The sequence below is a fragment of the Scyliorhinus torazame genome, chromosome 15 (genome assembly GCF_047496885.1).
Source record: "Scyliorhinus torazame isolate Kashiwa2021f chromosome 15, sScyTor2.1, whole genome shotgun sequence".
Classification (NCBI taxonomy): domain Eukaryota; kingdom Metazoa; phylum Chordata; class Chondrichthyes; order Carcharhiniformes; family Scyliorhinidae; genus Scyliorhinus; species Scyliorhinus torazame.
In genome coordinates, this window is record NC_092721.1 from 21230498 (window position 1) to 21255279 (window position 24782).

The following is a 24782-nucleotide window of genomic DNA, read 5'->3' on the forward strand; positions in this document are numbered from 1 at the left end:
GATATCCTGAGGTGGTCTTCAAAGACGGTGGGGATCTCCAAATTTCCCAGCTGTCTTGCACACTCCCTGCGTAGCGTGCGCACATGTGTCTGATCTGGAGGTGGTGGTCGCACAATAGTTGAACATTCAGGGAGTGGAACCCCTTCCTGCTAATGAATGGCATTCCATGCCCCATTTGGATCGAGTCGCACATCATATCCTGCAGCATCTTCTTGCTTCAAACCGGATTGCCTTCTGGACTCATACGTCCCCCTGAGCCCAACGTTCCAGGACCCAGGTGTGTTACAAAACAATGTTCTTCTTTCTGGCTAAAGAAAAGGAAGGTGCAGCAACTGTAGCCTCCAGGCATGGCAGCAACAGCAGGAGCAAGCAGCAAACACAACCTGCAGCTGTGAAGTGCTCTCACAACTAACAAGGCCAATTCCTCATTAGCAATAGCCTCCAGCTGCAGTCAAAGGGAGTTAAAGTGACCTTCATCATAGAACCAAGAGCAGGGATCTGTCCAGTAAGAGTTTGGTAGAACAGACAGGCAGCAGCTGTAGTTGCCCCTGTTAAGGGTATCCACAATATTTAAAGATGACCTGCAGGCCTCGCAGATGAAAAGCCCCTCACCCACTCCACCCTGTCCCAGGGGCAATCCTCAACCTGGAACGCTTCAACCCCGGACTAAGTCCCACCCCCCTTAGGAGTCCCCCTGCCCCCGAGCACCTGGGCAGCAGCTCCGATGCTCTTGAGCTGTATTCAGGAAATGGAAATGGCTACTCACCTCCTCATTTCTCCCCAGCAGCAATTGCGCCAGCTTCACGTTTAAAATAAAGGTACTAAACGACGCCCGTGTGATTGCTCGCTGGGGAGCCGGTTAATTCCCAGGAGGTCGTTGCATTCGACTTCAATCTCGCGAATGAGGTGGAAATGAATGCAAATGAGGGTTGATGATACGCTCACCATATATGGGTGTGATCCAGAACTCGCCATCGGGAGCGGGCCGGTTAGATAGCAAACCGATTTGCGCCTTTGGCATTTCCCGTTATTAAACCGGCGCGACCCGATCTGCGTCAGGCACAATGCAGTGATTAAATCATGCCCCTGGAGTCCACTAGAATGCACAGCAGAAATCTATGAAGACTCCCAGTTGAGATTAATGATCTAAATAATGTGATGCTTTTGGAAAGATTGAGAACGAAAAGAAAAATGAGAATCTTAAGATTTATGCATTTTTCCAGGATTTTGGTGACTCATCTGTCAAGGGGAGAATCTCCGTGGTATTCATTGTCGCAGTCTTTGTAGACGACAAGCAACCTACTCACAATTCACCTCATCAAAACCAACAGTGTTGCCAGAGTTGAACACTCGGGGGAAGATTGCATTGAGAGAAAGCCATTCAGTTTTTACGCATTTTCGGGTCGCAACCTGCTCTAATTCCTCATGACGTTTCAGCAGACAGTAGCAAGACAAAGACACTTGGGCTCGCTAAAATCCTAAAATCTCAAATGCCCTCTCACACAGCAAAATCTCTCGGAAATGGAGCTTTTCTTCCAGCTGAGTAGCTGAGTATCATTGCATCGAACTCTTCACAGTCAAATGGATTCACACTTTCTTGCCAACAACACACAAATCTCCCCAGAACATGAAATCCTAGACTAATGTGTCAGGCTGGGGAAAGCTGAAATCCATTTGAGTACCAAGTGCAAATCTGTGTGTAGGAGGTTGAGAGTTGAGATTAATGATCCCAATAATGCGATGCACATGAGCGATCGCATTGATGCTCAGTTCGAGCTCTGATGTAGAGGAAAAGATGAGGTGGAAGACAGCAAAGGAGAAAGGGGAGGAGAAATGTCAACTGATTACGCTTTCCCTGAACCATTAGTAATTTGTACAATTCTAACATTTCACTGCAATATTGATCTGAGGGTGAATTCTTTCCATATTACTGAGTAGCAACAGCAGGGAAAAATTAAAGAAACAAGCCCTTGAAGCTTTGGAGGGAATCTATGTCAACTTGTTAACAGGCGTTTACCAATAAACACCAAGCCGGCTGAGTGGCTGAAGAAGATTGATGGACATTGGAAAAGGAGCTGCCATTTTGGCAGGAATAGTTCTACACTTGGAAAATTGGAAAGTATTTGGGAAGTAATCATGGAATGTTACAACAATCTGCAGACCATTTAATATGGCAGAGCTATTTTAAAGCTGCAATACCTTGCAGCCATTTAATTTTAAAAGCAGGTGATTTATTCCAACCTGTTGCGGTAATCTGTCCACAATTTATGCCAGATCTGCACACGTTTGTGGTGTCGTGTAACAAATAATTTGGTTCTAATGAGCATGAAGGTCCGGGGTTGATTCTCACTCTGGGCTGGATATACCGGCCTCGTCGCGAGCGACCTGGTGTCTGAATGAATCCTTCTCCGCTTTAAGATTCTATGATTAGGTTGGTGTCTTAAGTGGCGGGAAGAAAAACAATCTAATTATTTCTGACCTTTAAAAATAGTGGTTGGGATTTTTTACCCCCCCCCCAACCTCAGCGTGTTTTACAGCGGCGCCATTGGCCGGTGGTAGGATCTTCTGGTCACGTCGCTGTCAATGGGGTTTCCCGCCGTTCTCACCCTCCACCCCCAGGGAACCCACGGAACTGGGTTGCCATCGGTGGGATGGGAAAATCCCAACGGCGGGTACGGCCTGAAAATCCCGCCCATTATTGTTATGAGATGATTCAGTGGCGCTTTTAGAAAATAGTCATGCGTGTTGTGCAGATGCAACGAACAAATTCTTGTCTAAAACAACCAATGACTGCTTATTAAATGTATCCGTGTAGAACTCAGTGGTACCAACGATGAAAATCTCTGGTTCGATTCTCTGCTTGCGTTAAGTTAGTTAATTCAGCTACGGTGCTAGTTCCTGATTGTGGTTTTGGCTCCTGCTGGAATGAATCATGTGTGGAAATTGAGTGTGGACAGGCTGAGATTGGGATGGCTGGCTATGTCCTCCTAATCAACCCCATGGCCAAATAGCTTGCAGACAGCTCTTAATGATGACAATGACAATGAATGGTGCTCTTACCCCAGAAAGCAGTTTATGAATGAATTGAAGGAAAATAAAGCATGTACAAAATCTATGCAACACAAATGTGCAGCTACACCCTGGTGAGTGTAATGCCATTATTCCACAACGTATTAGCTGAATGGTATTTCTGCTCCAAATTGCATGTATAATGTGTCGAAGGACCTATTATTTTGTTAGCATCATCCAGCTTTTGGAATGGCAAAGGCCAATATGATTGAGGATGGGAGCAATTAGCATGTAAATGGTCAAAGCTATCTAGAAACACATTTCAAGGGTGAGATCATGAAGACAAAATGGATAAAGCCTCCTCTTATTAATTTTAATAATGTGCGCACAACCAGATAAACACAAATCTGTGTGGTCTTGCTTATGGCCTGATTGAGAATGCCAATCTGCTCACTTACATCCAGTGTGTGTTGTGACATTATGCAGAATGTCCCGGATATAAAGGGTTAATGTAACAGATGATGGGGCAATCCGCTCAGTGCATCTATAGCTACTAAGGTTAAGGCTGGCTCACCTCATTCAAAATTGCAGCTAGCAATGGGGTAAGGAGGCTTTCGACTAGCCTTCCCAAGTTGTATCGAAGCTTATGATCCAGGAATGAATCAGCCATGCTGTAGGTCACTGTGCCTTAAAACGGGGGGCAAAGAACCACTCTGGGACCAATAACGAGAGGGGATACTGCTTGAGGCAGAAGTCTATAAAATTAAAACTTGATCATTTTGGCATAGACTGTACTTGGGGAGGTGAAGGAGGGAAGTGAGAAAAAGATGAAGCAAACCAAAGGAAACATACAAATTTCATGGATATCTGATGTATGTGAAGAAGGAAAATTATTTGGTTTGAGCATGAAATGACACAGGTCTTGTATTTACAGTGCTATTACAATCCCAGACCAGATCCCTACAGTACCTAGGATACTGGACAGAAACGCCAATATTTTATTTTAGTTTTGTAAGACTGGGAGGAAAGGATCCAGGAGTGATTGTACAAAGAAATATGGTATATTAAAACAAACTTTATTACTAACACAGTATTAAAATCTTTAACATCACACCAGAAAATAACTTACAATTATCACTCAATACAGGGAATACAATACCCTTAACTGCTATCTTTATTCCCACTCAAACAACATGAATAAAAACCCATCTCAGCTCCCAATCTACTATTAACCATTGGCATTCAGAAATGCTTGCTTTACAGACATGCTCTTTGAGAAAGAAAGATCTTTCGACACTGCTTTAAAGAAAAGACATGACTCCTTGCAGAACTATGCAGAAACTCTGGCTATATTTCTTAAGCTGTTTGAGCTGGTGTCAGCTACCCTTGTTCTCAGACAAGTCGGCACAGCATTAAAGACTGTTAATCTCTTTTAACTGAATGCAGTCAGAGCAAAGCTGCTTCACTTCTGGTCACAGCTTCAGTCAACTCACAAATGAATTGCTTTCTGCAAAACGCCTGATGCATTAGCTCCACCCAGTAACAACATCATCTTATCAAGCTGAAATCAAAATAACTTCACAGCGAATCCCCTTTAATCCAAACAAAACTGCATTAGCCCAAGCTTTTTACAATGGGTTTATTGCAACCATGGCTCCCAAAATATACTTGCCTTTCCAACTAGGATTTATATAAAAACATGATTGCAGCAGTCACACACGCACTCACCCAGGTTTTTAACCCTTACTGCACCAAATGCCTATGAAGAATACATCTGAAATTCCTACATACAAACATTTTAATAAACTGTATGAGTTATTCCAGTATAAAAGCAAATTACTGCAGATGCTGGAATCTAAAACCAAAAGAGAAAATGCAGGAAAATTTCAGCAGGGCTGGCAGCATCTGTAGGGAGAGAAAAGAGCTAAAGTTTCGAGTCCAGATGCCCCTTTGTCAAAGCTGGACTCAAAATGTTAGCTCGTGCTGCCAGACCTGCTGAGATTTTCCAGCATTTTCTCTTTTGGTTTCAGTTTTCCCACTCATCCATTATGACCTTGAAGAGCCTGAGGTATTACATCACTGTAACCTCAGCAAACTGTCCTGTTCAGTCTCACTGTATTTACCAAATCCTTCTGAGTAAGGTACTCACTTTCTGAGTGTACCCCTGATGGATGTGGTTAACAACAATGTACTAGGACAGTTCCACCATTGAAGCAAACCGTAGCCCCCTATGACTGGCATTAGCTTCCTTAGCACTGCTTCCTTAGCACTGCCTTCTGCTTCGACAACTCTAGGTGACTGCTGACGTTTCAGATCAAAAGTAAACCATGAGTGACAATTTTATTTGCATAAATATACATTGTAAGACAATATATAAACTCAACCAAGAAGGTCCTTTGCGTTTCCCCCCTGCCCATCGAAACATAATCTGAGCAGCTGGAAATCAAACACACTTTAGGTCCTGAGCACTAAATCACTTCGTCAGAGCAAGGAGTTCAAAAGAATGTTTAATAAAAAGCAGGCTGATGACGTGGTCAAATTACAATTACAAAATTACTTCATGTTAGCCAAAATTAACTGTGTTTCAAAGGAAGAAAATAAATCTAATCCCTTCAAAGTGTCAGCATATTTAACTTTAAAAACTTAAACCAAGGCCGCAGCTTTTTCCAGTCTTGTGCAAAATTGTGGGTCACGCCTTGCCATTTGTTGAAGTTGCCAATATTTAAAATGTAATAATTTTGATTCTATAGAGCTCACGTGAGAGCTAATTATTACAAGCAGTATGGTTATATTTGGCAGGAAGAGAGCTGTGTGGATGGCCAACATAATAAAAAGCAAGGAACTAATAATTCATCATGATCTTGATGGAGTGGTGTTTCTCATTTTATGAACCATGAGTTGGATATTTCTCGGCACCCGACAATGTCAAGGCCCCGCCTTCTCAACCTTGCCTCTCGCCTGAGGTGTGGTGACCCTCAGGTTAAATCACCACCAGTCAGCTCGCCCCCCTCAAAGGGGAAAGCAGCCTCTGGTCATCTGGGACTATGGCGGCTCCACTTTGAGGACATCAACATTTTTTTGCTGGAACTTGCTAGAAGTGTCAGCTGATAATGTAGCATCTGGGACTTCATTCTGAATGATGCAACGGATAATGTATGTGCTCACCAATTATGTATAAGGATTGGAAAAGAACAGAGTGCAAAGGCGAGCAACTTAGAGTCAAATTGTAAATCCTATTTAAGAGGGAGATTCAAAAGAGACCAAAAGAAAACTTTATTTTTAAATCGACAGGCGCAATTTAACAGGAAAAATTGTATCGGGCGTAACTTCCCGGTGCTTCCCAACGACTGAGCCCTCGAGATCGCGGCTCGCATTTAATGGCACATAGTGCTGGAAATGATCCTCCATGATCTTCATGGTGGAACTGCCTGTCACACCAGCTGATTCTCCTGGACTGCGCCTGGCAGGTCCACGCTAACTAACAGGAGCTGCTCATAAACCACTCCTCCGACACAGCTCCCAGGCAGCACATGATCACGGCACCGAGTAGACCTGCTCCATGCATCGGGGTTGCTGACCTGGTCTGGCTGCTGGATGCTGTGGATGCGAGATGGGACACCCTGGCCTGGATTCTCCGATTCTGGGGCTATGTCCCCATGCCGGCGTGAGAACGGTGTGGCGTAAAACGGCCACTGATCCTCCGTGCAGCTGGGGACAAGCATGCCGGCAGCGTAGAGCACCCAGCTCTAGCTGCTGATAGGGCCCGGGGAATTGCCGGGTCCGTGGCCGCGTATGCACATGGCGGCGGCCGACAGTGGCCGTGCCGTGCTACATTGCGGAGGCCACTCATGGACCCAGCCCACGAAAGAGTGGCCCACTTTGCCCGGCCCGCACGCCCCGGACCCCCCCACAGTTGCCCAGCCCCAAATGAAGTCCCCCTCTGCCCGCGGACCGGTCCTCCCATGACTGTGACGGCGCTGGACTGAGTCCGCAGCCGCCACGCTGAGTTCCCGAGGGACGAGGCCACACGCGACCGCCGCTGTCGGGAACTCGGCCAGTCGGGGGCGGAGCATCGGGGGGGCGGGCCCCAGGCAATGTCCTGAGGCCATCGATACGTGGAGCACCGTACTCGGAGAGCACCGCCGCTTTGGAGGGGGCGGAGCATCGTGAAAACGGCGACGCCCCCGATTTGGTCGGGAACTGTGATTCTCCGGCCGATCGACGAACATGATTTTGCCGTCGGCGACCGGAGAATCCAGCCCCCTGTTCCCCCGAGGAGTTTGGAGGACCAGCAAAAGGGCTGCCAATACAGCCTAGGAGGCAGAGGCAGCGGCCGTCAGTTCAGACAGTGTAACCAAGAGGATTACAGTCCAGTGCAGGAAGAAGAACAACGACCTCCACCGGGCCTCAAGGATGTTAAGAATTCCCTGGCATCAATGGTATCAGCCGTCATCCTGCCCACTGCCATCTCCTCACCAACAAGTTGGGGGCTGGCACCTGCACTCCCCCACAGCATATTACCACACTTGTGCCCCAGCACACATTGGCACCCACCACAACCCCTCTATGCCCAGGAGAGATGTCCACACATGCCACCTGCCATAGACACCCCCTGATGCATCAAGCGTGCAGCTCACAATGCCCTCTCACTGTCGCCCCAGTGGAAGTTAGGCCATAATAGGCGGGAAAGGGCCCAGACAGGCTGCAGGGTTCCAAACATCAGAGACCTCACCCTCTATGTGGAACGGGCCCTGGAGATCGCAAAGTTGTCCGAGGACAGAACAGTCACTGACAGTGAGGTTAGTCTGCACCGCAGACGTGACGATTCATAAGATAAAGATAGATAGTTTTTTGAAGAATAAAGGGATTAAGGGTTATGGTGTTCGGGCCGGAAAGTGGAGCTGAGTCCACAAAAGATCAGCCATGATCTCATTGAATGGCGGAGCAGGCTCGAGGGGCCAGATGGCCTACTCCTGCTCCTAGTTCTTATGCTCTTATGTTATGTTCTTATGATTCACTGCCCCTTCACCCAGATGACCTGTCTCAAGTGAGTTGTTCATCCTTCCCTCTCACTGACCACATGTCCATTCTCTCGAAGGTCATCACCTGATGTAGCCGGGCCATCCGGGGTCCCACCCTCCCCCCTTCACCCCATGCCACCCAAAAGAACATCTTTGAGGAGAGCTCCGAGGAGACCACCTTCGAGGTGCCACAGATGTCATCCCCACCCTCCACCAGCGCAGAGACACACACCCCGGTGGGTGACACTAGTGGACAGGCTTCTGATGAGCACCACACAGATGCTGAGCCCCTGGGCAAGGTTATCCCAGAGCTGCTGGGACACAGCCGTGAGATTCAGGAGGGAATGTCAGTGACACTCCCGAGAGTGCATAACTGATCGGAGGAGTCCCAAAGGCTACGGGCACAGGAGATGTCACCGGCAATGTGTGACACCGAGGTCAACACTGCTAAGGTAGCAACTGCAGTGGAAAGCCTGGAGCACGAGGTCAGTGTCATGAGTGGTGGTGTGCAAGCTGTGGCTCAGCCTGTGATGGCCATGGCTGAGGGCCTTGACATCATGTCCCAGTCGCTGAGGGACGTGTCTCAGACGCAGGTGGATGTTGCCAAGGCAATGCAGGAAATGTCCCAGATGCAGGTGGGCATTGCCAAGACTCTCTGCGGCATGTCCCAGTCACTGAGGAGCATTGCCGTGGGTCTCAACGCCATGGTGCAGACAATGGAGAGGCACCAGAATTGCTGAGCCGGATGCCGCAGAGGCCTCTGGGGCTCACGCCAGCTGCCTCTCAGTCCCATGGAGACCCCCATGGCCCAACAGGCACCGTCCAGGCGGAGGGAGTGCTGGAGGCCAACCCGGTACATTCCACCAGGGGGACAACGGCAGTCTCTGTCATGATATTCAAACACACACATCATGATAGACAGACCAACAGACCAACTAGCACACATAACACGACAGCCAATCACAGACAAGGGCAGACACAGTATAAGACAAGAAACACGACACCTGGTGGTCAGTCGATCTGGAGACAGGACAAGGACAGGACCTGATTAACAAGACACTCACACAGTCACCATGTGCTGAGTACCAAGACAGATCTGTAAATACCAAGTTGGAATAAAACTGCGTGGTATCAATCGCAACCGTGTTGGTTCATCTGTACCTCAGAGCACCCAACACCACAGTCTCCACCTCACCGGAATCTCCCCTCCTGGTACGGGTGGGTCCCAAGGGCAGCGGGCAGAACAGGATGGCACAGCAACACGACTAAGTCAGCTGGGCCCTCCATCTCCAGGCCCGCCCGGAGGATGCCCGCCAAAGGCATCAAAAGCCACAGGGCCCGAGATGCGGCAGGCTGCCTCCACCTCTGATGTGCATCCTGGGGACACACCTGGATGTAGCGGCAGAGCACGAAAGCTTAAGAAGATTGAGGATCACTGAGTGGGTGGGGGGGAGGACACTATCTGTAACTGGGGACAATGAGGGTTTTGAATGTTCATAATTTAAACATGTTACACCTGATACATGTGATGCCCCTGTCACGTTATTCTTCACAGTAGGCCAGCCATACCCCCAGCCCCCTATTGCCCTCTGCTTCCCCCATCCCCTCCCCCCATTTGCACAGTGGTCCGACAGCAAGAGCCCCTGATGCAGGCCCCATTCAGAGGATAGGTGTGAGCTGAGCATGCTGTCAGCAGAAAGGCAGGAGACAGATCATCATTCTCCTGCCTTCTACATTGACCCGGTGACCCTGGAGTGATGTTACACAGATCCGAGAGGGTGGAACAGGGTAGTTGGGGGCGGGGGGTGGGTGGGTGGGGATGGGGGGGGGGGATGGGAAATGGGTGGGAGGGAAAGGGTTGGGGTTTGCTAATGGAGGGAGGGGTTCATTGGTGGGAGTTGGGGTGGGAAAGAGAGATTGGGGGGGAAGGAGTGATTGAGCAGAAGCAGGTGTTCAGGGGAAGGAATGATTGGGGGGGAGGAGAAGGAGTGAGCTGACGGACAAAGCCTCATCCTATGAGAAGTGGGCAAGGATGAGGGCCTCCCTGGCCCTCAGGGCATGCCGGACTTTCACTGCCGCCTGTCCTCCTTCCTCTGGCTGTTCCCAAGGGTCCTCCTTTGGCTCCTCCTCCAGCCCCTCCTGGTCCGGCCCCTCCACATCATCCTCAAACGAGGCCAAATGTCCCTCCTTCTCCTCCAGCATGTTGCCCCGTTGCTGGGCCAGGATATGGAGGGAACAGAAGACCACCACAAAGTAGGTGACCATCTTGTGGGTGTACTGAAATGGACCACCAGAGCAGGCCAGGCATTGGAACCACATTGTGAGCAGTCCGATGCACCGTTCAGTGACAGCCTGCGTGGCAACATGGGCCTTGTTATATCGGGTCTCCGCATTAGTCTCTAGCATCCCCACTGGCGTCATCAGCCAGGACCTCATCGAGGCCCCTTATGCCCAAAGAGCCAACCCATCATTCTGGGATGGTCCTCAAAGATGCCGGGGATCTCCGGGTGTCTCAGGATATAGTCTTCATGCATGCTCCCTGGGAAGCATGCACACACGTGCATTGATCCAGAGGTGGTGGTCACACACTGAGGGAGTTGAACACTGAGGGAGTGGAGTCCCTTCCTGTTAATGACGGGCACTCCCTGATGCCCCAGCATGTGTAGGGCGACATGCGTGTCATTAATTACCCCCAAACCTGGGGCATCCCGGCAATGCCGGGGAATGCTGCTGCCTGGGCATCTTGCGGATTTGGTCCAGCTAAAAGCTGATATGTTCAGCTGCCTGGGCATACAGGGTATCCGTGACTGCACGGATGTACTTGTGGGCTGTAGCTTGTGAAATGCCGTGTAGGTCACCCCTCGAGCCCTGGAAAGAACCAGTTTCATAGAGGTTCAGGGCTGCGGTGATGGGAGCAGATGTCCTTCTCCTCCACGGGGTGCCATGTCCACAAGGAAATGGCACATGTGCCGCACCGTCTCCTTGTTGAGGCGGAGCCTCCTGCGGCACATGCTGTCCGTCTTCCCCTCGAATGACCAATGATGCCTGTACGCCTTGGGCCTTCACCTGCGTGTCCCTCCCTGCCCTGATGTGGCAGCAGCCCCTGCATATGGGGCGCCATCGCAGGCCTGATTATATGCTGCTGCTGCCTTCACCAGTGTCATAATATCCACTCATGTATATAATGAGATGCAGACAGGCAGTGATTGACACACAGGATAACCAATGAACACACACGACACATAACAACCAATCACCAGACAGGACACCACCACTGTAAAGCACACAGGGCATTAAGACTATCCCTCTCTCTACAGGACACAGTTACTGGGATAGTAAGAGTGCACAAGCCAGTGAGCACTATCACCATGAGGTAGAGAGTTAGTCTGGTCAAGCCAGTAGGAGGTTATCAGTTAGATTGATAGAGTGTCAACTCACAGCAGACTATGTACAGCAATCAGGAAGTTCAATAAAACAATGTTGGACCATCTCCTGTGTCAGAAGCCTGTTTCTAGTTTCACTGCATCCAGTTGCAGTCGGCGTTGAACTAACTTAATTTACACATCATCCGGCGCCTGGTCACCTAGGCTGCCTGGACATGTTTTGTGGGACAGACAGGTAGCAACTGTAGTTTCCCCTGTTGTGGGCATACACAATATTGGAGGATGGCCTTTAGGACCCTCAGGTGTTGAGCCCCTCACCCTCCCCAGCCCAGGGGCGATCCCCAACCAATGGCGCCCAGCCCCCCCCCCCCCCCCACCCCCCCCACCCCCACCGACCAGGCTTCAAAAAAATGAATTATCATTTGCACCACATCTTGCAGCTCATTGAGGTCCACCATCCTTTCAACCAATTCAGTCCCCTGTCCCCAACTGAATTTAATGCTTGTTCTTTTTTAAAATGCTGCACATTGGATTTGCAATACTTGAAATGAATTTTAGCCAATGACATGCGCATGTCCAATTTGGAAAAAAATCTCAGCTTTTCATATTTAAAATAACATTTGATCCTTTTTCATTTTAACTGTTGACTTGATTTTCTTTTCAGAGTCCAATGTGCATACGCAATTAAAACTGACCCAGAAAGATTGGGTATGCAGTATTCATGATCAGAATTTAATAATCTGCTCCAGATTATAATTTCCTGACTTTGATCTTTAGAAGGACATTTATCTGACGCCAATGAGTTAAAGAAAACAACAAGATTGTTCGTATATGTCCTTTAGATCTGATGTTATAATAATCCAAATTGCTATTCTTCAAAATTGGTTCTTTTCTTTCTTTATTTGTTCATAGGATGTGGGTCGTTGGCTGGGCCAACATTTATTGTCCATCCCTAAGGGTGTTTAACAGTCAATCATATTGCTGTGGATCTGGAGTCATATATAGGACAGACTAAGTAAAGGTTGACAGATTTTGTTTCCTAAAGGACATTAATGAACCAGATGTGTTGTTTTAACAACAATTGACAATGGTTTTTAATGGTTATCCTTCGACTTTTAATTCCAGATGTTTATTGAATTCAGATTTCACCATCGGCCTTTGTGGGATTCGAGCCTGGGTTCCCAGAGTATGACTCTGGGTCTCTGAGTCTCAGAGTAGTCTCTCCACCTCTCACAATGCCAGTTACTTTTGTTAAGGTATGGTTCCACTGATAACAGATGCCCTCCACTACTTTATGTAAGCTATTCTTCTTTCCCGAGGGTTGAGACATTGGGCAGAACTTTACAGACCTGTTGTGGGTGGTGGGATGGGGGTGGGGGTGTGGGTTGTGGGATGGGGGGGGGGTTTGCGGATGGTAGGGGTACAGGGTCCCAAAATGCGGCAAGTTAGAATCGATCATAGAATCCCTACAGTGCAGAAGGAGGCCATTCAGCCCATCGAGTCAGCACCGACTCTCTGTAAGAGCCTGCCCCCCAATCCCACTTCCCCGCCCTATCTCAATAACCCCTTAACCTAACCTACAACCTACACATCTTTGGATACTACGGGGCAATTTAGCATGGCCAATCCATCTAACCTACACATCTTTGGACTGTGGGAGGAAACCAGACCACCCGGAAGAAACCCACGCAGACACGGGGAGAAAGTGCAAACTCCACACAGTCACCCAAGACAGGGATTAAACCCGGGTCGCTGGCGCTGTGAGGCAGCAGTGGTAACTATTATGTCACTGTGCCACCTATGACTTTAGCAGGGCCAGGACGGCACGGGGCACAGTGGTTAGCACTGCTACCTCACAGCGCTAAAGAACGAGGTTTGATCCCGGCCCTAGGTCACTGTCTGTGTGGAGTTTGCACATTCTGCCCGTGTCTGCGTGGTTCTCACCCCCGCAACCCAAAAGGATGTGCAGGGTAGGTGGATTGGCCAGGCTAAATTGCGCCTTAATTGGAAAAAAAAGAATTGGGTACTCTAAATTTTTTTTTTTTTAAATGGCTTTAACTGGGCCAGAAAATCCCGCCAGTAGGAGGAGCCTTAAAAATTCTGCCCAATGGGTATTGGCAGCTATTCGACAGCATGTGACATCACAGCTGAAGCAACCATGCAGTCTTTCCCATTGGGATCACTGGTTACTGATTACAGCTCTTCACAACATGAGGGAAGTGATCTAAAGCGGAAGGCACAGCACCTTGTGAAAGGTATGAGGTGCAGTCGAGTGGTGGACTGGGGAGGGCTTCTGTTAGCACCCCCAGAGATGTTAGGCTACCACAGAAAATTGTTCTAATTGATGCACCCGACACCAGTAAACTAAGTATTGTGGTTGATGAGCCTGCATTAAAGATCCAGAGGGCTGTTCAAAAACAATGGCAAATTTGAAAGTCTGCGATTCAAAGTGAGAAATGTGGTTGATTATTCACCTCCCTCACTGAGCCTCCCGGGTCCTTTGTAGTGCCTCAGGCTGAGATCAGCCAACTCTGAAAAGATCAGACATCTTGCCGTTTGGCGATTCCTTGCTTTAGTTATGGAGACAGTATATTGCACTGTTGTTATTTAATTATAATCTGAGGGGCAAGAGCGGCAAGCTACCGCGGGAGATATGTTTAAATGAATACTTTTGGTTAATTTGAAGATGGAAAATTGTTAAGTCTGTAGAATTCTCTTCTTCACTGTGTACTCTCGATGGAATAGCAAGCCTCTACCCCTTGGGGCAGTCTTTGCCTTCTTGAAGGAATTTGGATTTCTGTTGCTATGGGCGGAAGAAAGACTTTGATTCTGAATGCATCACAGCTAGTGTTACAAGGGGCAAGGTGATGAAAGCTTACAGACAAAAGAAGCTTTTCTCTTCCTGTCTCTTTTTTTTCATGCTACTTAAACCTAATTAACTCTGACTGGGCTCTATAATTCCACACATCTAACGCCATCCGGGATACAATAGTCTTCTACCATTCCACATAAATAGAACAAAAACAGAAATGATTGTTTGAAATTGTATCTTGCAATGATTTAAAAAAAAAATTAAACTTTACTGCTAGGAGACCATCTGTACAATCTTCTAAACGTTAATATTGCATAATTACTGAGCAGAACTTTGCAACACTAACTTTCCAACCACTGCATTGTGTCCAGAATATTAAATAAAGAAATTAGTGATCGAAAGTACCAACTGATGCAATTATTAAGGGAAGACTATCATTTGAATAAACTGGGACAGCAACTTTTTGGGAAGATGATGAAGTTAGGCCTTCTTTGAAAATTTGAGGCTGATTTAAGGTCTCAATATTCGTCGATGCTGATAGAATCATAGAGTTTTCAGTGCAGAAGGAGGCCATTCAGCCCATCGAGTGTCCACCGGCCCTTGGAAAGAGCACCCTACCCAAGCCCACATCTCCACCCCATTCCCGCAACCCAGCAGCCCCACCCAAACATTTTGGACACTAAGGGCAATTTAGCAGGGCCAATCCCACCTAACCTGCACATCTTTGGACTGTGGGAGGAAACCGGAGCACCCGGAGGAAACCCACGCAGACACGGGGAGAACATGCAGACTCCGCACAGACAGTGAACCAAGCCGGGAATCAAACCTGGGACCCTGGAGTTGTGAAGCAGTTGTGCTAACCACTGTGCCGCCCACGCTTGATAGTGTTTAGTTATTATAAACAATAGCTGAACCTTGAAAATAGCAATTAGGGTTTCAATGTACATATAACAGCATCTTTAAAAGGACAACAATTTTCATGTATTCTTTAAAAACTCACTGGCACCAGATAAACCTCCTTTCTTATAATATCACAATACTAGATTCTTCAATGTTAGTCATGAATAGTGAACACCCAACATTTCTGTGCCAGTTTTAGTTTCATGTGTATGTTTGGGCTCTTGATCTGAATTGAGTAGCCTGGTGAAAACTCAAAGATTTATAAGAATGTTGGAACAAGATTAGGCAGTTCAGTTCCTTGATCCTGTCCTATCATTCAGTTAGATCATGGCTGATGTGTGTCCATTCTCTATTCATCTTGGTCTGTAAACCTACCTGACAAAAATCTATCAATCTCAGCTCTGGAATTTTCAGTTGATCCTCAAGCCTCAATGGCTTTTCGGAGCAATTGAGGTCCAGATTTGTACTGCCCTTTGCTCGGAGAGGTGCTTCCCGGCATCACTTCAGTTCCTAAGGGCCTCACTTAAAGTCCTGGGGGCGGGATTCTCCATCTTGCGACGACCACAAAGCCGTGTTACGCAAATGAAATATCTTCCAAAAACCCGTACGGTGAGAAATGGAGTTGGTGGGTAAGTGATAGAAAGGCGCAGCAACCAAAGCCTGCTGTGCACGATTGCAAAGTGTTAATTGAGGTGGATGGCAAGAAGACTTTGTGCAACAAAAGGCAACCAAAGCCAACAATGGCTTACAACAGCCATTGCACCTGGAGACATGTAAGCATCTGCTAAAGAAAATGGCAATGAATATTCTACAGTACAACTTCCCAATAGCGCCAGACAGATGGTCCAAGTATGCATACTGCAAAGTAATGTCTACCAATCATTTTGTCTATTTACTGCAGCTCTTTTGTTGCTTATTATGCATGGCCATACTCCACAAGACAGATATCAAAGGTTTAACTTCCCAATGAAACCCACTGTAGATGGGCACGTAGAGAGACCACATTGCGATTCCATGCTAAACCTACAGGAAATCACGAGAGGTGCTTTCTCATTCTTTGGTGTATCGTAACAAAACCATTTAAGGGCGAGTTGGAAGGTTGCATTCAGTATGAATTGAATGAAGGCTGTAGTGAAATGGATCCCATCCAGTGTCTCCAAACTTGCACATTTTGCATCCTGGCAGGCCCAGCTCTCCTGCCTAGAAAATCCACTTCCTCCCACGTAAAACATCCTCAGAAATTCAAAATGATGGACATAGTTTAAACTGTTTTCACGTGGCAGGTTTTACAGCATATTGTTTTTTTGATTTAAGTGATATCTGGCCGAGGGCAAGCAAGGTTTGCACACAAATGCGATCAAAGCCAACATTTTATTGAACAAAGGCAATTGAATTTTTAAAAAACAGGAATTTATTGTATGTTGGCGTTAAAGCCATAGTGGTCTTAGGGATTCATTCCACCAGATTGAACATTGGAGGCGCCAATCTAATCGCCTTTATCCATGAACTGCGCAGAGCAGGGTGCCTTTTCTCAACTGGAATAGTCGTCACAGTTTGGTTCAATACTTATTCTGCTTGGGGACTTAAGCCAAACTGTGATGCATTGTGTAGTTTCTTTTTATACAACCTTTCATATTAATATCGATATTTTCAGGGCTTGGATTACTCCCTCTTTCCAGATGCTCTAGATGTGAGGTGATAGTTTCCAATTTATTGCCCATTTTCCCCTATGGATTATTTCCCTTTAAAAAACTAAGAGCCTTTCCCGAGATTAGCGACGTGGAGCACCCTGCCTTTCAGTTGTCCGGTGGTTCTTCATTGTTTTGGGAACAATGTTGGGATGAGGGAATGTTTAGACTGTGCCTCTTTCTCTGTGCGGTTTTGGAGATTGCTTCGTCTGGAATCACGGTGAGTTCATCCCCTGGAGAGCTAACAGTATGAAGTGAGGACAATGATCATCTGCAAAAGTATCATTGCCGGAAAAATCTGTATTTAAAAAGTCATCTGCCAACCTGTATCATGAAATCTGTATTAGATTTGAAACGTTTTTGAAATATAATTTTTAGAATGCAGTCGTTGGAGGACTCTGAAGATTAGGGATAATGGTGAGATTTCTATATGAAGCTATATTTGTGAACTTGTGCTTCGTTACATGTGTTCAATATCTTTATGTAATGAATGCTGCTCAATATATAAACCAGAATTTTATGTTCAACCCTCCTGGCGAGTTGTGGGAGCGTAAGATTGCAAGGATGACATTCCCTCTGGGATCCTGACTTGGAGGGGAAGCCAGCCCCTACCCCAATTAAAGCCCTTAGGTGGTCACTTAAGGGTTTTTTCCCATCCAGCCTCAATTTTTAGGCTGGCAGAAGGATGATAGATTTGGGGAGGAATTAGTTTTGATATTGGGTGGGAAGGGGCTAAGGGCACCTCCATCAGAAGCCCACCTTTAAAACTGGGGGCACCCTCTCCTTAAGTGATCCCCAGAGCTCTCTCCCCCCCCCCCCCCAAAACTATCCCCCGAGTCGCTGATCATCCCCTCTCGTGACTCTCCCGGCCCTCCCTACCCCACACTCTTGACCCCATGTCCCTTACCTTTCCTCAGATTCCTGGCACTGAGTTTCAGGCGACTAGCTGCTGTGCCTGTTGTGGCCAATGCAGTGTTGCTCCTGGAAGGACCGGAGAGCTGCCAGCCGTCCTGATTGGCCGGCAGCTCTCCGAGGCAGGCCTTCCTCCTGGTGACGGGTGGGAGTCCTTGCTTTCTGCCAATGGAAGCTCGCTGGAGTGTGAAATGGAATCGGGCCCACTGGAGTCGACAGGGATGCGTTCCCCACTGACTCATCGGATAGTAGGGGCTTGAAAATTCTGCCCTCAGAGAATCAGCATGCCAGCTTGAAAGGCATTTGCTAAATGGGTCTCCTCTTTTCTCAGCATATGCTTCTTTTTAAGATTCAGACATCTCCTTTAAACGTTTCCTTATTCCTCGGATTAATATGTTGATATTTGTGGCTACTTCCACTTGGATATTATAGAATCCTGATGCCCGTAGCTCTGTAATGGGATGCTCCATAAAAGTCCTGCTTTATTTCTTTTAGTTTCCCTTTCAAACTTTTGTCTTGCTTCCATGTAAAGTAGGAGAAAATCAAAAACTGAAACGGCCCATTTCCAGTCAGAAAGGTTGCAAATAGGTGTCATTTTATTTAGCTTTGTCCATGGGCCTGAGTAACCATTGTCTGTTCATGGCCACTGAATGTACTGCAGGTGACATTCTTATGCACCAGCAATGAATATAACTAACTCTAATACTTATCTCACAAATCATATGACCTAAATTATTGTTTGCTACCTGTTCAATCCCACCAGGCAGTGCCAACCAGGCAGTGCCAACCTGTGCCATGGAGCTGTGGCAGGGGGCTGTGACCTCCGGGGAGTCACATGTTGAGGGGGAACACTGTGTTCCTGTTTTGGGTGGGGGGGGGGGAGCATCAAAGATATTGAGGGGGCAACTTTCAGGCACCGAGGGGGAGGCGGAGTTGGCAGTGAGGGAGGGGGGATACGCCAGCGATGATTGTGTGGGGGTTGGGGAGATGCCGGTGATACCTCCATGGTGGGTGTAGGGAGTGGAAGGAAGAGTTGATCTTCACTCCTGATCAGGGTGCCCTTTAAAGATGGCGTCCCGATTTCTGTGACGTCTGCCTCGCCGGCTCTACCAGGCCCCCCTTCCGCCAGAATGATGATTGGAACTCCAGCCACTATTCTTGTTTTTACTCAGAGTCTCACGATCTGGAGTGAAAAGTGGTCTGTGTAGCTGGAGAGCTGCATGCTGGTTTTCAGTCTGAGCCTGACACTGTCAATAACTATGCTGAGATTCTACCCATTATTTCTAATTTTATGAGTGAAACATTGATCGATGCGAGCAATCACAGAAGAGTTCATCATCAGAACATATCTCTGACGAACTTTGCAAATGCGCAACCCCAGCCATTCCTCCTGCAAAAAAACATGGGGTGGGAGGGTCCTTATGGTGTTATGTGTACTTTTTTGCAACTTGAACTAGACTGGAACATTTTAGTTTCAATGCAGCAAAGTGAAACGGTGGATGGTGCAAAGCAATTCACGGAGATTGACTGATTATGCAGGGAAATCAGGGGATGCTGTGCGGGGAGGTTGGTTACCATCAAACTTCATCCTTCTTCGTGAGAGTAAAGGCTCTACCTCAGTCATGCCATTTGGGAGGTAGTAAGCATAAAGAGATACTTCCCTATTGGGGATGGGGGATGGGAAGTTCAGGGTTGCAAATCAGATACCCTGAAGAAGAGTCAGACGGACTCGAAAGGTTAACTCTGTTTCTCTCTCCACAAATGCTGTCAGACCTGCTGAGCTTATCCTGCATTTTCTTTTCTTGTTTCAGATTTCCAGCTTTTTACATTTACAAAAATTATACACCTCCCTTTGCATAAATCAACAGTCTAACTGCCTTGCTAGAGAATGGTGCATGCATGCAGGAAATCTATAGAGGTAAAGGAAGCAATGTAATAGGATAGGGGATGAGTGTGAATTTGTATGTACTTGCATCAGGCAAAGCAAGTAAAATGCTCTGATGTTGCTTTACTCAATGCTCAGGTGCCTTCACCTGAAAGGGTGTCTGAAAGCCTGCTGGCTTCGGATCTCAATTTCCCATTGGAACAGTATAGTAATTCCAGGTCTAATTGTGCCCAGTAGATCTCTTGTTTAAGTGCTCTTACCTTTCATTTGACGCCGCCCATCCTCCAACATTGGGAGCACAATGGAGTTGAGGTTCCTCTGCGACCTCATGGCAGTGTAGACCATGGGAAGAGACTGTACAACCACTGGAATGCGATGCACGTGACTCAGTTTGCTGGATTGAAAGTTCATAGGATTTGAAGGTGGCACCGGGTGGATTATGTGCAAGAACTGCTGGCCCCCGACAGCCGGTGAAGATGCCACAATAGAGCCCGATGCTAATATTGTTGACATTCCTGATGATGAAGACACTGAGGTTATCACAGTCGGGGATGAAGTCAATCGAGGAGAGCAAGAGGACATTGAAGAGACTGAGATTGTGGACATTGAGCTGGGTGAGGACTGTGACGATGATACTGCTGTCGGTGAGGTCCGGGCTTTGTTAATAGACAAGTCCACTGGCTCAGTTTGTGTCTGATATTGATCATTGGACAATAAATCCTCTGGAGGCTCTGCTTTCACATTGTTAAGCAAAATAGGAACAGCTTCCATATCCGAAAAATTAGGGTCTCGTGGTGACTGTTAAAAAAAACCAGAAATAACAATCACTTAAGTATTTTCATACAAAAAGTGCAGAAATAAGCATCAGTTAACATAAAATTGTAAAGGAGTCTTTCTGATGGTCAAATGCATTTGAGAAAATTTGATAAATAACTTGATTACAGCTGTATTGTTTAAAATATTTGAACTGCCACATAAAAAAAAACTTGACTTTCCAGTTGGAAACATCTTTAGACTAGAATGTTAATAAAGATAATAAAATCTCCAACATTCTGATAGAACGCAGATGCAAGTTACGACTGCAGTTTGCAAAAGTGTTGAAATGAACAGTTAAGTTATTAAAATAAGTTAACTTAGTTTTTGGGAATGTCCTCCCTTTCTATCACGTCAGTCATTCACTCCCACATATTTGTGCTAGCTCGTGGTGTTTATTGCACCCCTCCCCCCTTTTAAATAATAAGGGGGAAAAATAAATTGAAGTAAAAGTTCTCTGGTTGTTAATGGTTTGCGCAATTGGCCAATGAATACCCATGCTTTTGGAACAGCCAAATGTCAAAACAAAAATACAAAACACTTTATGCTTACTTGCAACCAGTGCCCTGGAACTAAGGTTAGGTTTTTAAATTTTTTTCGGGGACATGGATGTCAGGATTTTTGTTGTCCATCCCTAATTGCCCTCTAGAAGGCGGTGGTGAGCTCTTTTCTTGAACCGCTGCAGTCCATGAGGTGTTGGGTACAAACAGAATACTGCTAGGAAGGGCGTTTCAGGGAGCCCAAATTTGTTCACAGTAAATTTGCTGAGTAAAGTGTTCATTACCAACAGGGCTTCACTAGGTAATTAGGGATCGATCCATGGTTGAACATATGTCCCTCTTAATCAAATGCTCCTATCACCAGGTGTCCATCATTTGACCTGTACTAGCAAAAATGTACTTGGATGAAACTACTGCATGACTTGTTACTTCTCCTAGTAGCTGAATATATGTATACCGGAGTGTTTTGGCATTCCGCTGCAAAATCCTGGGGAACAAATATTGAAAAAAGATGTTCATGTACAGAATGTGTACTGTGCCTTTAATTAGTTCTTCCTAAGTTTATGTTTGAGCTTTACGTTGAGGTTGTCTGGCCGCTAATGCTTTGTGACAAATCGCAAAGAGAAAAATCCGAACGGTACTACTCTCGAACATCATTTTCTCATTGGAACGTTGTTACCTATTGGCATATGAAACTGCAACATTTAGCCCTGAAATTGAAATAAAACTAGAAAATGCTGGAAAGACTCAGCAGGTCAGGCAGCATCTGTGGAGAGAGGAACAAAGTTAACGTTTCGAGTCCCTCTAACTCTTCTTCAGAGCCCTGAAATCAGACTGTGGGATATTCGTACATGACCACAGTGCATTGTGGGATATGTGTGTGTGTGGGGCGGGGGGGGGGGGGGGGGGGGGTAACGGCATCAGGCTATTGCCTTGGATGATCAGCCATGATCATAACGAATGGCGGAGCAGACTCGAAAGGCCGAATGGTCTCTGCCTGGTCCTATTTTCTGTGCTTCCATCTGACATCCCTTTCTCTGTTATTTTGGTGGGGGTGAATCAATGTTATCCCCCAGATGGGCAGCACGGTGGTGCAGTGGTCGCACTGCAGCCTCACGGGATTGAGGTCCCAGGTTCGATCCCGGCTCTGGGTCACTGTCCGTGTGGAGTTTGCACATTCTCCCCGTGTTTGCGTGGGTTTCGCCCCCACAACCCAAAGATGTGCAGGGTAGGTGGATTGGCCATGTTAAATTGCCCCTTAATTAGAAAAATGAATTGGATACTCTAAATTTTTTTTTTTTTAAATAACAAAAATGTTATCCCCCAGATAACGGAAAGAGGAATTTCAAACAAATGAAAATTCCAGGGCGGGATTCTCCGTTGAGAGTCCACCCCACCATCACTGCTAGCGAAGGTGGAGAAATTAGCACGCTGTTTGTTGGCGGGAGGGGGTGGGGTGGGGTGGAATTCTCTATTCCCGCTGCTTGTCAGTGAGATTTCTCAGTTAAACCACCCCACGCTCCCGGGAAACCCATGGGAGTGGGGAATCTCACCATCAGCAAACGGCCGGAGAATCCCTTACAGAGTGTTATGTATCTGGCAGTGCATTCTTGATGGTTCTGCATCACGTGATGCGTTGTGATGTCAGCAGCGTGTTTGCGTGGGCTTTGGGCAGATCACCCCCTTGTATGGGCAACACCCTTAATAAACCTCTCATCGTGTTTTACAAGAATCCAGAGTGTGGACACCTCCAGACCTTTTCCCTGTGCAGCAATAAAGAAATATAACACAGAGCTAAGCGATTCCACAACTAACAGATCAGATCTAAGCTCTGCAGTCCTACCACACGCAGTAAATAATTAAAAACCTCATTGGAAGTGGAGGGTTCACACATATCCCCATCCTCAATGATGGAGGAGCCCTGCGCATCAGTGCAAAAGACAAGGCTGAAGCGTTTGCAACAATCTTCAGCCAGAGGTGCCGAGTGGATGATCCATCTCGGCCTCCTCGTGAGGTCCCCCAGCATTACAGATGCCAGTCTTCTGCCAATTCGATTCACTCTACATTATGTCAAGCAATGGCTGAAGGCACTGGATATGAAAAAAGGCGATAGGCCTTGATAACATTCCAGTAATAGTACTGAATATCTTAGCTCCAGAACTAGTCATGGCCCGAGCCAAGCTGTTCCAGTACAGCTACAACACTGGTATCTACCCAACAATATGGAAAACTGCTCAACTTAGGTCCTGTACACAAAAGGCATCACAAGCCCAAATATTGACAGACAAGAGAGCTGAACTCGAGGTGAGCTGGATAAATTTCAGGTTTGGTCTGAAATGTGGCAAGTAACATTCGCTGCACACAACTGCTAGACGATGTCCATCTCCAACAAGACAGGATCCAACCACTTCCCATTGACATTCAATGGCATTATCAACACGGAATCCCGCACTGTCAACATCCAGGGGGTGAAGGGCAGCACGGTGGCACAGTGGGTAGCACTGCTGCCTCACGGCGCCGAGGTCCCAGGTTCGATCCCGGCTCTGGGTCACTGTCCGTGTGGAGTTTGCACATTCTCCCCGTGTTTGTGTGGGTTTCACCCCTACAACCCAAAGATGTGCAGGGTAGGTGGATTGGCCACGCTCAATTGCCCCTTAATTGGAAAACAATGAATTAGGTACTCTAAATTTATTTGAAAAAAAAATGTCCAGGGGGCTACCAGTGACCAGAAATTAAACTGAACCATTCAATTGAATGATTCAACAATCATGGCTCATCCTAGGCGTCAACTTCGCTTTCTCGTCCTTTGCCTGGATTCCCTGAGGATTGAAAATCTGTCTCTCTCAGCCTTAAACACAGTCTGTAACTCTTTGGGTGGAGAATTCCAAAGATTCACAACCCTTTGAGTGAAGTAATTTCTCCTCATTCCAGTCCTAAATGATCGTCCCCTTATCCAGAGACTGTGCCCCCACGTTCTAGAGTGCCTGATCAGCGGAAACAATCTCTGTGTTTACCCTGACGAACCCCTTCAGAATCCTAAATGCTTCAAGCATGTGACCCCTTTATTCCTCCTGCCCAAAATGTACTGATATGTCCTCGGCATTTTTTTCCTTTTTTTCTTCACATTCTCTTGTGGCTTCTGCCCTTTACCTGTTCTCTATTTATGAGTTGTTGTTTGGAATCAATCAGGCATGTAGTGATGAAGGATTTTAATTTACAAACTGATGGATGAATTGTTCACTGTTTGATGTGCAATGAGAGTTTTGAGTCGTAAGCTATTAGATCTTCAGGTCATGGACAATGTGGATTTATAGACCGGTTGGACCCACCAATTCAGAAACTTTTACTTCAAGAGATGTCAGGAAGAAGGGAATCTTTCTGGGAAGAGGATGGAGGAGGAGATAGTGAGAGAGAAAGAAGGGATAGCTTTTCACTAGTAGAGAAGAAGAATACATCAGAAATTGACCAGAATAGAAAAAGAACAAATTCAGTTGAGAAAAGTAGAAATTCAATGAGCTGAGGGAAAAAGCATTAAAAAAAAAACGGAGAGAGAGAATGACCAGTCAAAGCTGTACTGGAGTAAGTGGAAAATCAACTGAATGGAAAACACACAACCAAAGTGAGAAAGTATCTTAAGTAGCAACTAATAAGAAACCTTGGGGGAATGGAAAACATGGTATACTAGTAGATGTATGAATTGTGTCTCTCCAGAAGAGGTTTGCGCATCAAGAGATCTGCGAATTAGGAGAAATAGTACTGTAACCCTATTTCTGACTCACGTTCTCTTGAGCATGACTCTTTCCTGGAAGTGCAAGCTTGGTGCTTTTACTCAATAAAGTAATGGTAAACAGTGAAATGT

At 46.7% G+C, this 24782-nt stretch overlaps 1 protein-coding gene across 2 annotated transcripts in view; it reads right to left on the bottom strand.

Moving 5' to 3' along the window:
• Positions 1-24782, bottom strand: part of LOC140391547 (Krueppel-like factor 12) — a 298301-nt gene that overhangs the window by 88019 nt on the left and 185500 nt on the right. For both annotated transcript variants that reach the window (XM_072476148.1, XM_072476147.1), the window contains exon 3: positions 19871-20408. In XM_072476148.1, the coding sequence (XP_072332249.1) occupies positions 19871-20408 (538 nt within the window). The remainder of the gene's footprint in view (positions 1-19870; positions 20409-24782) is intronic.